At 43.2% G+C, this 15252-nt stretch overlaps 1 protein-coding gene across 1 annotated transcript; it reads right to left on the reverse strand.

Moving 5' to 3' along the window:
• Window positions 1-1069: 1069 nt before the first annotated feature.
• Window positions 1070-12411, reverse strand: LOC127639449 (uncharacterized). The gene is made up of 4 exons (XM_052121503.1): window positions 12393-12411; window positions 6016-6342; window positions 2077-2355; window positions 1070-1259 (listed from the first exon to the last, which is right to left on the reverse strand). Exons 1-4 carry the CDS (start codon window positions 12409-12411, stop codon window positions 1102-1104), a joined length of 783 nt encoding a protein of 260 aa, XP_051977463.1. The 3' UTR covers window positions 1070-1101.
• Between the last annotated feature and the right edge of the window lie 2841 nt (window positions 12412-15252).

Consider the following 15252-nt stretch of genomic DNA (forward strand, 5'->3'; position numbering starts at 1 on the left):
TTGAGAATGTCAGGAGGATGTCTGGAGAGTGTCTGGAGAGTGTTTGGAGGATGTTTGGAGGATTTTGAGAATGTCTGGAGGATGTCTGGAGAGTGTCTGAAGGATGTCTGGAGGATGTCTGGAGAGTGTCTGAAGGATGTCTGGTGGATGTTTGGAGGATGTTTGGAGGATGTTTGGAGGATGTTTGGAGAATGTCTGGTGGATATCAGGAGGATGTTTGGAGAGTGTTTGGAGGATGTCTGGAGGATGTTTGGAGGATGTTTGGAGAATGTTTGGAGAATGTCTGGTGGATATCTGGAGGATGTTTGGAGGATGTTTGGAGAGTGTCTGGAGGATGTCTGGAGGATGTCTGGAGGATGTCTGGAGAATGTCTGGAGAGTGTCTGAAGGAGGTCTGGAGGATGTCTGGAGGATGTTTGGAGGATGTTTGAGAATGTCTGGAGGATGTTTGGAGGATGTTTGGAGGATGTTTGGAGGATGTCTGGAGGATGTCTGGAGAGTGTTTGGAGGATGTTTGGAGGATGTCTGGAGGATGTCTGGAGAGTGTCTGGAGAGTGTTTGGAGGTTGTCTGGAGGATGTCTGGAGAGTGTTTGGAGGATGTTTGGAAAATGTCTGGAGGATGTCTGGAGAATGTCTGGAGGATGTCTGGAGGATGTCTGGAGGATGTCTGGAGAGTGTCTGGAGAGTGTTTGGAGGATGTCTGGAGGATGTCTGGAGAGTGTTTGGAGGATGTCTGGAGGATGTTTGGAGAATGTCTGGAGGATGTCTGGAGGATGTCTGGAGGATGTCTGGAGGGTGTCTGGTGGATATCTGGTGGATGTCTGGTGGATATTTGGGGCGGTCTGGAGGATGTCTGGAGGATGTTTGGGGGGGGTCTGGAGGGTGTCTGGTGGATGTCTGGTGGATGTTTGGAGGATATTTGGGGGGGGGCTGGAGGATGTCTGGAGGTTGTCTGGTGGATGTCTGGTGGCTGTCTGGTGGATGTTTGGTGGATATTTGGAGATGGAAGAGGAAATTGCTGACATGCTCTGAATGGATCCAGATGTTCAAGAACTTCTCCCTCTAGCGTCCTGATGATTGAATATCATATTCATCAGTTATTTACTTGAGTGATGATGTCTGCTCTCTCATCTTCTGTCCAACACTTTTAGATCTGATGTCATAAACCAGCACAGCAACAGTAGCCATGGCCACCAGACCAGAGATGACCAATCGGATCACAGCTTCAGTGAAACCACAACCACAACCACGGATGTAGTCTTTTGAGAAAAGAAATTAGCCATAAGAAATCTGTTCAGAAGACTCTGTTAGTTGCTCAGGGACATGTTTTACAAACTATCAGCTTAGAGAAAAATGCATTATTATGTGTCACTGGGGTTTAACCTACACTGCGGCCAAAAGATTGGAATAATGTGGCAGAACATTATGTGGTGAAGTCGCTAGTGGGCGTTCCCACTACTGGTTGCCTAGTAACATTTATAAATGACATTCACGGATGTCATTCCATTGCTGTTGACAGCGAATTGCTTTTCTTGCCGCTAAAAACAAACATTTTGGAGGGAAAAGACTAAATATAAATGTAATCAGTAGATAAAATGCTTTATATAGATGAACGAGAAACAAGGCGTGCTGTTTGCCATAGCGGCTGTTTATCTGCGGTCTGTCTGGGTCCACAAAACCATTCAAGCATGGTGAGAACCACCGGCTGGATGAAGTCCGGTTCCAACAGCACTTCAGGCTTGACGGGACCCAGTTTGATGAGCTGCTCGTGTCACCGGAAGTCGCTGTGCTCTCATTGAAAATGAATGGGATGATGTCGCTGGAGGTGTGAACGCAGCTTAAGACTTTTAAGGACCTGCGGAAACCTTGTTTCCATAGGAGCAAAAATTTACATTATTCCAAACTTTTGGCCACCAGTGTATAAATATATATTAATTTTTCAAAATCAATTTTATTCAGAACGTAAAACAGATTCAGTGAATTTAGTAAAATGTGAAATGAGTGATCGACATGATGATGAATGAATCTACAGTATAAATGAGTTCAGAAACAACATTAATATCAGCGCTGATGTACCTGAACACGGCTGACAGACTTCAGTAATGTTGAGATGTTTAGTCTGGTTTCTGATGGGATTGTTGATCACACAGCTGTAGATGTTGTTCTCCTGATATTCCACCTCCAGAGAGAGACTTCTGTTGAGATCAGACACACTGATGGAGGACAATAAACTGTTTCCTTTGTACCAGGAGAGAGTCACCTGTGTCACATTCACCACTGAACACACCAACACACATTTAGAGCTTGAAGAACATTGAGAAGAGTCTCTGATGATCACAGGAACCGGCAGACGAGCTGGAAAATATGAGAAATAAACACACACATTGATCTCCATTAATCTCATTTGTGGACTGATTTATTTTCAGTGTTTATTATGACAGTGATTAATATGTCAAAAAACATTCCACTAAAACATTTGAGTTATAAACTTTAGACAAGGATATCTATATTTGTAACACTCTGAAGCTGTCACTATGTTTTAGTAGATGTGATGTTATACACAAACCAGACACTAGAGGGCGACATACAAGTTTAGAGTAGTAGAAGCATATAGAAATAAAGAGGTGTAGAAGAAGAGAGAGGTGAGGAAACAAAGGTAATCCATGTTCTCCTGAAATCATATGTTGAAGAATATAAATTCTCATGTTCAAACTTAAGTGGGGATTATTTATGTATTTAGTATCTTGAGGAATAGTGTTATACTGTATATGGACATTACATGGGACTATATCTGAGGATGTGCTGCGTCTGCCCCTACTTATATTGTTTAAGATGTCAGCCACCTCCATGTGATTGTGAATAATCATATTCTTCCCTACAAGACTACTGAAAAACACTGACTGTATCATCTGAAAACACTCATATTGAACAACATGTGAATTGTAACAAAAATAAACATGTATACAAACTGAAAGAGTTTATTCAGTGATTTTACTGTATGTAAATAATGACATGTCCCCTTTATTTCTGAAAAGTATATGAACGTGAGAACGGTTATAATATATATATATATATATGCTCCAATCAGGATTTTAACATCCGATAATTTTCATCTCATCAATCGATTCTGATCATTTCACTTTTATCAGCAGTTGTAAACACTGGTTATATGTAAACTTTCTGCTCAATGTCACTGTTAACTACATTTCCATGTCGCTAAAACCAGTTGTTGCTGTCAAAAATAAAGTTGGTTGATTGAATAATGCAATAAACACAAAACATAATTTTAAAGTAGAATTGTTACAAATTATTCTTTACAGTATATAAGATATCCTAAAGAATGAGGATTAATGTCAAACTGAAGTTGAACTGATAATCCATTGGTGTAATTACATTTAAAGTGAACATTTGCCCTATATTATAGTAACTCAATATTTGATTTATTATATTTATGTTCCTTTTCATTGTGTTGGATGTTGGTAATATTAGTTCCGCTTTCACTTGTTTCCGGCGGGAGTGTAATAAGTGCGACACACTCTCTAGTGAGAGGCATGCCCTGTCCCAAATGAAGCACTTCATGCGGACTTTCGGTCTGTGGACTTAAATTGGCGTGCTACGCTGAGTCTCACGAGTCCGTGAGGCCGTCCCATTTAGCATTTTAGCGCTCTGAAGTGTGCTCAGCAGCGCCCCTTTGTACCCTTCAAGCGGTCTTCATGAAGCCACGATAGATCCAGGCTTCACGCACTTCAAGTACCCAGGAGTCCTTGCGAAAGGCCAATCAGACAACTGGTGTGAAGAGCTTTCAGCTCCACGGACACAGACAATTGATAACATGGCTGAGAAGAAAATATTTAAGTGTTAATATCATTATGGTTTTTATGACTGTGTACATTTTACCAGTTGTTACCTACAGTTTATACAAACATTATGGTCATCGACCAGTGGTTGATGTCTCAAACATAGTAATAGCGCTGAATAATAGGCTGATCGCATAACGATTCATTATTGTGAAGCGGAGGCGAGGGCCGAGTCGAATATCAGGCCGGTCCCCAATCGGCCTGATGAGTAGCTGAGGATAAAGGCGACGGTGGCGATTGTTCGAGAGAGAGAATTACGGGCATATCCGTCATGTGTGTTTGTTTGTTTATGTGTTTTCAGTTTTCATTAAATTATTATTTATATTGTCAAGCGGTTCTCGCCTCCTCCTTGCCCATCCTTTAACTGTTTTACAATTATATAGAACGAATGGCAGGGCTTTACTGAGTCATATGTAAGTGAAGTATGGATATTTAAACCTGTAAATTAAAAACGACATAAAAAAAACAAGGTACACATAAAAAATATAAAATACATATATATATATATATATGTATGTATATAAAGAAAAAATAAAATTAAACAGTAAATCAAATAATAATGACTTAATGCATTAACGACTTTTGACAAGTTATATGTTTATCTACAAAGTCAATAACATTTACTTTCCTCCGTGCATAACATCAGCATTTGTATGCATGAAAAATAATCTTGTCTTCTACGACGTCGGAGCGTATAAATGTGATTTCTCTGCAGCTCCTGTCCAACAATAACCACGCTTCACGATCGAGTCTGTCCCAAAATACTTCTCAATGCGCCCTTGTGGACTTGCGCGAGGGGCCCTATAAGTCTGCACTATATGACGTCACCGAAGTGTGGACTCTGAGGAAGTCCACAAGTCCGGAGTGTGCCATTTGGGACAGGGCCGCAGAGCCATATAAAGAATCACGTGACGATCAAGCATTTAGAACTTCCGTTGTCGCAACTCTCTCTATATGGCTCTCTCCTGAGAGGTAAACAAATGAAGGAGAATGAAGAGATGTTTCTGGACTACAGGTGTTTCTGTTAATGCTGTTTGCTCAACAATCATTTAATAAAGATGTTTGAATTATACCCATCTTGTATTCTGTGTTATTATTATGATATCTGTGTCTTGCGGAGACTGAGATGCTGCTACCGCAGATAATAATAATAATAAACGCTTCACGCAGGACGCGCCAGTTTAGTGTAAATAAAGCGTTTAGTGCACGTAAACAAACGGAACCGAACTCACTTCTGTTACTGTAAGCATGAGAGAGAGTTATGGAGCACAGAACCGCTCTGAAAACACTGTAATAATGCTCTAATTTAATATAGACCGGACAGAGCAGCGCAAATACACTGTGAAGGGAACAGAATATTTATTTATTTAAAATTGTTTGTTGTTGTTTGTCCTTGATAAACGGTGCTTTGAGCTCGATGCAATAATCCGTGTAACACAGATGAGAAAAACGTGTGCATGCTGGAAAATGGCCGCAGTTTAATCATGATAAAATAGAAATCTGATGCAGGTGGAATATGTGCGCAGTTGAATCGCGATAAGAGAATAATACGATGTGAAGGATTAAAGGCTGAAAACAGATATTTAAGCGATGCTAAAACTAGCAGGCTACAAACACAGACTCGAGCTAGCGCCAGCAGCAACAGGTAAAATACACACAGATGAAACAGGAGAAAAGAGGAAAAACCTGAAACATGATAAAATAATAAAGGATAAAACGATGAACGTAAGAGAATAAGAATAAACAATGCTAAACAAACACTCGTGCCTCATATCACTCCAGTATATCATGTTATTGAACATGTGATGATGCCGCAGATGCTTTTGTGACACAGAAATGATGAACATAACAAGTCATTTATCAAACAAGAGCAACAACATCTGCAGTTTTACACCGATACGATCTGAGAATAGATTTAATCAAGAAGAAATTACACACATCAAATGTAGAAAAGTAAATATAGAGGAAAGAAACGTTGTTTTATAGTTATTATACTGTCAGATAAATGACATAATACACGATCATTAGAAAGAAAATAATAATCTGACTGAATCTATTAATATCATTTCAAATATATGAATCAGTCTGAAATATCTTTATAGATTCTGTAAATGATTATTAATATAATGATGAAGACAGACGACACTGTAACACTCACCAGAAACTGTGACACTGAATGTATTTATTGTCCGCCTATATCCTGTAATGATTACTTGATAAAATCCAGCGTGTTCAGTTGTGATGTTTGTGATGGTGAGATCTCCAGTCTGATGGTTCACATGCAGTCGACCTCTGAATCTCCCACCAAGAACATCATCAGATGTAGAGAAGACTCCAATCTTGAGAAAGCCTTGAGTTTCAGATTCAAACCACCAGTCGATCTCATCTTTATCTTGTATTTCAGTATCATCAGTGTGTAAAGTGACAGAATCTCCCTCCATCACTGACACTGACTTCACTTTATCTGTATAAACACCAAACACACCTGCACAACAAACAATGTGAACTTTTATTTTGATCTTTGAAACACGTTTTGCACACATTAAATGAGGAATAACTTGTAGTCAATGAAGTGTTGAAACAGATTCATGAAAACTGATAAATGAATAAGATGTTCAATAGTTCTCCACTGAAATAACAGCAAATACAAACAGAAATATTTGTGTAATGATACTGACTGAAAGTAAAATGAGTCTGATGATATGATGTCTTCAAAACGTTACATTTAATACAATCATTTATTGATGATATAAAGTGTTATTTACACAGATCAACTGAATATTTCTCATAAAAACAGCAAACAATGATGTTGATAGTCCTTTACAATAAACTGTCAATAAATAAGAAAGAAAGTTGACTTACCGACCACATGCCACAAGAACAAACACAATAAAAGCCATGTGTGAAACATTATTCATTGAAATAACTCAACACAAGTCTGAAATCACCAGATATTTCAACGAAACTATCTTGAGTGACGACAACTAGAGGAGGGGAGAGTTTATAAAGTTCTGTCGAGAGAGAGAGAGATAGAGGAAGAGATAGAGAGAGAGAGAGTGAGAGAGAGAGAGAGAGAGAGAGAGAGAGAGGAAGAGAGAGAGAGAGAGAGAGAGAGAGAGAGAGAGAGAGAGAGAGAGAGAGAGAGAGAGAGAGAGAGAGAGAGAGAGACAGCGAGAGACTGAGTGAGAGAGAGAGGAAGAGACAGAGAGAGATAGAGAGAGAGAGGAAGAGAGAGAGAGGAAGAGAGAGTGTGTGTGTGAGAGAGAGAGAGGAAGAGAGAGAGAGGAGGAGAGAGATAGAGACTGAGTGAAATAATATATATATGCACTGGCTGCCAAAAGTTTGGAATAATGAACCGATTTTGCTCTTATGAAAAGAAATTGGTACTTTTTTAGTTGAACGGGGGTGGTATCACAAAGCCGTTTTGTGGCCATTTTGATTCTCCTGATGGCCAGTCCGCCCCTGATCGGCCCCAAAGTGTGACAAGTTTTCAGCCAACGACCCTGCATAAGTGTGGAGTGGCATGAAACAACTTACGAATTACAGGACTCCTGCCCCCAACCCTGTTGGGGACCAACATCTGGCTGACGACTTGAATGTGTTCTACTGTAGATTTAAAAAGGAACAATCTCACACCCCACACCTGCTCTGACCTTTACTTCATACAAACACCAACACCTCCTGCAACCCCCCTCCTGCTACTCAACCTGCACTTAAGATCTGTGAAGATGATGTGTCCCATGTCTCCCAAAAACAAAAGATAAGGAAAGTACAGGGCCCAGATGGTGTTTCACCCATGTGTCTTAGATCCTGTGCTAACCAGCTGACCCCCGTCTTCACACTGATCTTCAATAGATCACTGGAGCAGTGTGAAGTCCCATGCTGCTTCAAACGTGAGAATTACATCAAGAAACCCAAAATTACAGGACTTAATGACTACAGACCCGTCGCCCTGATGTCTGTGGTCATGAAATAATTTGAGAGACGGTGTTGGTCCACCTGAAGGACATCACTGGACCCTTTCTAGATCCCTGTCAATTTGCTAATCGAGCAAACAGGTCTGTGGATGATGCAGTCAACATGGGATTGCATCATATCCTGCAACAGCTTTCTGACAGACATGCAGCAGCTAGTGAGACCAGGAAATTAACTTCCAGCACCTGTATGATCAGCACTGGTGCCCCCCAGGGATGTGTGCTCTCCCCACTACTCTTCTACCTGTATACAAATGACTGCACTGCCAAGGACCCCTCTGTCAAGCTCCGGATGACACCACTATCATCGGCCTCATCCAAGATGATGATGAGTCTGCAAACAGAAGGGAGGTTGAACAGCTGGCTCACTGGTGCAGTCAAAACAAACCTGGAGCTGAAGACGCTCATAATGGTGGAGATGATAGTGGACTTTAGGAGGAACACCCCAACATTGTCCCCCCTCACCATTCTAAACAGCACTGTGCCAGCAGTGGAGACATTCAGGTTCCTGGGCACTACCATCTCACAGGACCTGAAGTGGGAGATACACATCGACTCCATTGTGAAAAAGGCCCATCAGAGGTTGTACTTCCTTCGCCAGCTGAGGAAGTTCAACCTGCCACAGGTGCTGCTGATCCAGTTCCACTCAGCAGTCATTGAGTCTGTCCTCTGCACTTCAATAACTGTCTGGTTTGGTGCAGCTATGAAATCAGACATCAGAAGACTACAGAGGACAGTTCGGACTGCTGAGAGGATTATTGGTTGCCCCCTGCCACCCACTTCAAGAACTGTACACTTCCAGAGTGAGGGAAAGGGGCTGGTAAAATCACTCTGGACCCACTCACCCAGTCCATTACCTTTCTGAACTGTTGCCTTCTGGCCGGCGCTACAGAGCACTGATCACCAGAACCATCAGGCACAGGAACAGTTTTTTCCCTCAGGCTATCCATCTCATGAACAATTAAAACTGCCCCATTGAGCAATAATTATGTGCAATACACAGTTAAGTCTATTAATATTATCCAACACATGCTACCTCTTCTACCATTACATTCCCTTGCACTATATATGCACAGTTTGCTTACTGGGGTTATTAATACAATTATCATTTAATTATTTTTAAACACTATTAAAAATCGTATTTTATCTAAATTACACAATGATGATTAATCGACTTTATAGACATTACAGTTTTATCGTCTGTTAATGCTGATATTCTGTTAAGCTGCTTTGAAACGATGTGTGTTGTGAAAGGCGCTATACAAATAAAATTGACTTGACTTGACAGTTAGAAAAATCGGGCTGCACGTGTTCAGTGCTCGTGCACTCTGCTGATGACTGTATTTGCTTCAAGTGTCCAGTATGCGAACGCCCTTCGTGTTTGGGCTTAACCTGAGCTCGCAAGTTCAAAAACTGAGTTGTTTCTGGGTGATTGATTAAAAAGACCCAGATTAAAATAGTAATTTGATCATGAATCGGACACGATGGCTCAGCTGTGTTTGTTGTTGTGTGCAGCGAGCTCATCTCATCAGAAAGGGTGAAAAGAAGCCAGACACACTCGTGCACGCTCTAAAGATGCATTCAATATCTCACAAGATGATATCTGAAGAAACCGCATATGAACACACAAACACAACACGACTGTCACTAATTTCAACTAGATTTTAAATTATTGTCACAATCATTTATTTTTGGTCACATTTGTGACCATTATACTCAGAGTCTGGAGCCCTGGGACGTCAATTAATTTTCATTCAACTATCGGAGTCTGCTTATACCGCGGTTACCAGTAGATGACAGAGTATTTGAAGTGTACTGACACATATATGTATTTAATTAAATCACAGCTTAATAATCAGCTCTTTGTCATATAGTGAACTGCTTATCTTAACTACAGTCAAAAACACACAGAAATGGCAAAATAAAAGCTCAATTTAAATGGACGTGTGTATTTTTGCTGAAATATTACATAAAATGTCTTGGAAACTTTTGCCTTGAAAAGAGTGGGAACCCTGATCACCCATCCCGGAACACCCCTCATATTTTAATGTCCGGTGAGGTAGCTGAGGAAACACAAATATCAAGGCTCAGTTTTCAGTATGGTACAATGTTAGATGACAATTTACCAGATGATTATCCACAAAATACAAGAGATCTCATTTGGCCTTTCAATAACAAAAAATTTACTTGCGACTTGGATCAAATGAATGCAGGAGTGGATAACACCACCAACAACAAGCAAATATAAGCATGTATTATTATTAAGAGTACATTTCATTTACATATAAACATTAAACTGTCTGTTACAAGTTGAAGTCCAGTGGGATGGAAAATAACACATTGAGAATAAAAAGAGAAGATAAAATGACCTCAAGTCTCACTCTCAGAAATAAATGTGTGAACTTCAGACACGTCATCCTTCATTTTACTCCACATCCAGATCTACGTTTGATCTTTATCTCTCTCATGATCTACTGCAGCTCATTTTTTCTATTTAAGTCCAGGAGATTCTTGACACATGGATCTGACAGATATTCTCATGTTTGGCCTTTTATCAGATTTCTAATCTTCATCCTACAGCGGTCAAAACTAGATTCAGAACCGTGTCTTTAGTTCACAGCAGTTCATGGCTCTTTGGTTCCTACAAACCACAATCAAACATGCCAGTTTAACCACAGCTGCTTTCAGTCAACTGACTCAACACATGAGAAGATCCATCAACACAACCACTGATGAGTTCAACACAACCATCTTAATGGTTCACATGCATAAAACTGTTTTAAATGCACAAATGTATCAAGTAATCTATTGTTTTAACACTGTTCCTGGAGGCGGTACAGTGCTCTCTGCTTCAGACGGCCACAGGCGTTGTCTCGTGTGTCTGGGCAGCAATCACACCGAGGCTGCGTTTGTGGATGGTTCATGCTCTTACTGCGAGGCAATGTTGCAGTCGCGGCTTGCCTTCAATAGAAAGCAATCCACTCCAGACGCCCCCCACATTGCTCCTCCTTCCCACGGGATTGAGGATGATGCGGCTGGCGCTGGAGGCGATCTGGGGATGGCAGCGGTGCAGCTCCGCCAGGTATGCCCCCTCGGACCACCCACCCCCGGCACACTCGTTGACTCACGTCCGTGCTCGAGGTAACAGCGGCTCGCCTCACAGCCAGTCTGCATATCCTCTTGAGCTCGAAGTGGATGAGCTCGCCGCTGCATCGGAGAGTGCGGCATCTGACGCTGAGGACTCCCCTGGGCTGCCGCCTTTTGGGCCAGCACGACAACGCTGAGGCTGATGCGCAGATGACCGACATGCTTTCCCGGGCCGCCGCTAGTGTGGGGTTGGATTGGAACCCTCCATCCTCCCCACAGCCATCGCGGTTGGATGACTGGTTCCTGGAGTGCGGGCACTGCTCACAGCCTCACCACCCCGTCCCGTCCCGTCCCATTTTTCCCGGAGGTTCATGATGAGCTGGCGTCATCGTGGAGAGCACCTCTCTCCACTCGTCCATAGCGCCACTCGCTCATCCGCTCTCACTACCCTCGACGGCTGAGCTGCCCACAGGTACACGGCGATTCCCCAGGTGGATAGGGCGGTTGCGCCCACTTAGGCCCCGAAGCCCTACCACCTGGCGGGGTCAGCCCTGTTCTCCCTCCAAGCCCTGTAGGACAACATCCTCGCTCACTGCGAGGCCTACAGCGCCGCCCGGACATGCCACTTCCACCCTGCACACCATGGCCCTCCTGCAAGTCCACTAGGCCAAGGCGCTCAGAGATCTGCACGGGGGTAGCCCTGATCCCGATGTGCTGCAGGAACTGCGCTCAGTGACCGACCTCGCCCTTAGAGCCACGAAGGTCACAGCGCATCACTCGGGCATGCGATGGCCACGCTCGTGGTGCAGGAACGTCATCTGTAGTTGAACCTGGTCGAGATGCGTGAAACCGACAAAGCTCGCTTCCTCAACGCCCCTGTCTCCTAGTTCGGCCTCTTTAGCGACACCGTCGAGGTCTTCGCCCAGCAGTTCTCCGTGGTGAAGAAACAGACAGAGGCCATATCTCACATCATGCCCCGTTACAAGCCTGCCGCCATGGGCCATGCCCCGTCTGCTCGCCGAGGGCGTCCCCCTGCGGCTAAGTCCCCCTCGCCTCAGACAAAGTATAACTCCACGTCCTCGTGGGCACTGGCCAGGGGAACCTCCCTGGCAGACATTTGTAGAGCAGCGGGTTGGGCAACACCTAATACCTTCGCGAGATTTTACAATCTCCGGGTTGAGTCAGTATCCCGTGGTCTCTCAGGTCCGAGCCCATAGAACTTCGGTAACACACTGACCGAACTGTCCGGGTGAATCAGCTTGCACCTAGCGCCCTTTCCCTCAGCTGAGGTAAAACCATGTGCCTTTTTCTCCCAGGAGATCCCATCTCTCGTATCCCTGGATGATTCCTCCCTAGTCCTTGTGGGTCCGCAGTTCAGCAGAGGAACTGACCCGTGTCTCCCTTAGCCAGTTCCAAGCTGCCCTCCGGTCACTGTAGTATAGCAACCCCCCCCCCCTGACGAGGTTGGGTCTACCTCCGCACCATTTCCACATGTCGCCTAAAAACCCATGTGATGTATTCAGCACCTTTACCTCCCCTTCAGGGTAGGTGTGGTCTCTGCAGGGTCTTCCTCTCTATAAGACCCCCTTCCTTTGATGCGTGTAAGGGCCCCGGCCATTCTGCTCTATGCAGAGAAACATAGAGAGAAAAGAGGCCCAGTCAGGCTTGGCCCATTCCCAGGTTGGCAAGCGTAGCCTTGTTCCCCTTGTTAGGGTAACCAGAAGGATTCCGACAACTTTATAGGGCATTGTGGAAGGGTACGTGCAGCCTGATACAGCTGGTCGTGTTTGCACATGAAAATACCTGCCCGCTCTTGTGTCAGCAGTACACGTACACGGCTCAGCGCATGGAATGATTTAAATTGGACCCCTAGTGTTGCTTCTTCGACACAACGTTGAAGTGAGCGACAGACGGGAACGTCTAGGTTACGTATGTAACCCCCGTTCCTTGATGGAGGGAACGAGACGTTGTGTCCTCCCTGCCACGTCGCTGAGCCGAGCCACTGTTGTGACCATTTCCGGCTCCTCAGAAAAATCCTGAATGAACTCTCGTATTTGCCCGCTTAAATACCCGTATGTCCAGGGGCGGGGTATGCAAATACTGTCTGCCAACTTCTCATTGGCCTTTTTTCATAGTTCAGAGGCATATTCGGTGCTCAAGAGAGACCCCTAGTGTCGCTTCTTCGACACAACGTCTCGTTCCCTCCATCGGGGAACGGGGGTTACATACGTAACCTAGATGTTTTTGTTACTAAGTGACAAACACAAAGTTCATGAAAATCAGTTTGACTTGATCTTTTTATTCTAGTGAAGATACTTCTTAATGCTACAGCAAATTCAGCAAATTCTGTTTCTGTTCCAGTATAATAAAACCCTCGTGTACACAGTGAGGTCCATATAAACATGATTTACGGAGGCTGATGTGGAACAACTTGACTGTCCTGAACCCCTTCTGAACACCTTTGAGATGAATGAGAACAACAATGTCAATAGTTTTACAATGAAATGCTCAACAAGCACAAATGTGTGTAAGTTCTTCAGTTTCCACAAACGTTTTACCATATAAAAGTGTTTTAGCATCACATATTGGTCCGTTGTGATCAACTGATATCATGCACACAATTTAGAATATTTCCTGCAATGAATTTCCTGTAATGTCGTCAGTGCTGCTGGTGTAATGGCATACAGACTGAATGACTATTCTAATGCTGATCTCACTGCTGTAACTCCTTCTAGTGACTGAAGATGGAAACTCTGTATCATGTTTTATTGACTCTTGTCACTGCTGGTGATGATATAACAGCATTATGACCCCCTCTGCAGGTAACATCAAGTAAGTGTTTGTTAACGGCAGCAGAACTCAGCGGAAGAGCTCAGACAGGAACTGCAAGCAGGAAGTTGTACAAGTAAATCTACTGGACACCCAATATTGAGTGTGAATTAAAATGTTTGAAGATATTCAGAAATGTATTAAATCAACATCATTGCCAGCTTGCTTTTAAATGTGTTCACTGAACTGATCATGTTGATTACATGTTCATCTTTACCCTGCAGCTCTAAATTAAAATCATTCAGCAGGTCAGTGAGATCGGTCAGGAACACTAAATCCAATAGCCACTGGTCGTCCTCTAGCTGGGCATATTCTGCATGTTTTGAAGTGTGTGTGTGTGTGTGAGAGTGTATGTGTGTGTATGTGTGTTTGTGTGTGTTTGTGTGTGTTAAAACAGTGTTTCTCAACTGGTCTAGTCGGACTGGGTCATGGACAGCAGGGAAAGATCATCGTTCTGCCTTTGAAGATATTTCGGCGGTCGCACAAGTGATCGACTGTTTAAGACCGCTGAGGCAGATTTAATGATAATCTCATAAACAGATAAAGACTTCTCATCTGCACTCTCACGAGTGTAACGATCTCGCGATCATGATCTGCTCTTCTCTCTGGTGCACACGTGCAACAACCAGCTTCCCTCGATATTATGGAGCGCAGACATCAAAACTGATGTGACCAGTTTAAATTCTTGTGAGACTTTTATAGATTAAAGTGTGACGGAGATTGTCAAGTCGAACCTCTCAAACAGCAGCAGCCCTGACATGCCAAACAGCCCTGAGGAGGAAAAGTGCAACTGAGCTCAAAATAAAGGGGGGAGAAACAACTTCCTGTGGATTTACATACAGGATGTAGTTTGTATGGAGGATCTGGGGGAGCTCAGGGCACACCTTTAAGGGGAACACCACATTTCTCATATTTTATTACTTCTTTTTGCTTTTCGTTACGGCTGAGAGGATGAGACCAGTTTACCAGAGGCACTGAGACACTTTAAATGATACCAAACATGTCACACTAGTTACATAATTTCTATACATCAGATGAGGTCTTTTGTTCCATTCAGATCTCAGGTGAGTTTGAGGTGATTCTGAGCTGAAGGGGAACGGATGAGGAGGAGGAGGAGAGAATGGGACAGATGTGGAAGGGCAACAATGAGGTGTGAATTTGCAATCTTCGCTCAATGGGGCGTCTCAGGAAGAGTTACTACTTACAATCCCATCCAGTTCCATGAAGAACATGCTAGAACATCACTGAAGCGGTCTCTTACTGTAGATCAAGTGTTGCTGTTAGTTTTGTTCTACACTGCGAGCATCAATGGGACACGCGGTGAGACCGAATCCCAAATCATTGAAATACTGCTGGTACTATTCGCTCTGACTCACAGCTGGTCTCATCACACCTTTAAATTCCTCAGACATCTGATTGATTATAAAAGTACTGCAAACAAACATGTTCAGAGAAACTTTAATGCATGTAAAACTGTAATTGACACTTTTCACAATTAGTGAACC

The sequence above is a fragment of the Xyrauchen texanus genome, chromosome 48 (assembly GCF_025860055.1).
Source record: "Xyrauchen texanus isolate HMW12.3.18 chromosome 48, RBS_HiC_50CHRs, whole genome shotgun sequence".
Lineage (NCBI taxonomy): Eukaryota > Metazoa > Chordata > Actinopteri > Cypriniformes > Catostomidae > Xyrauchen > Xyrauchen texanus.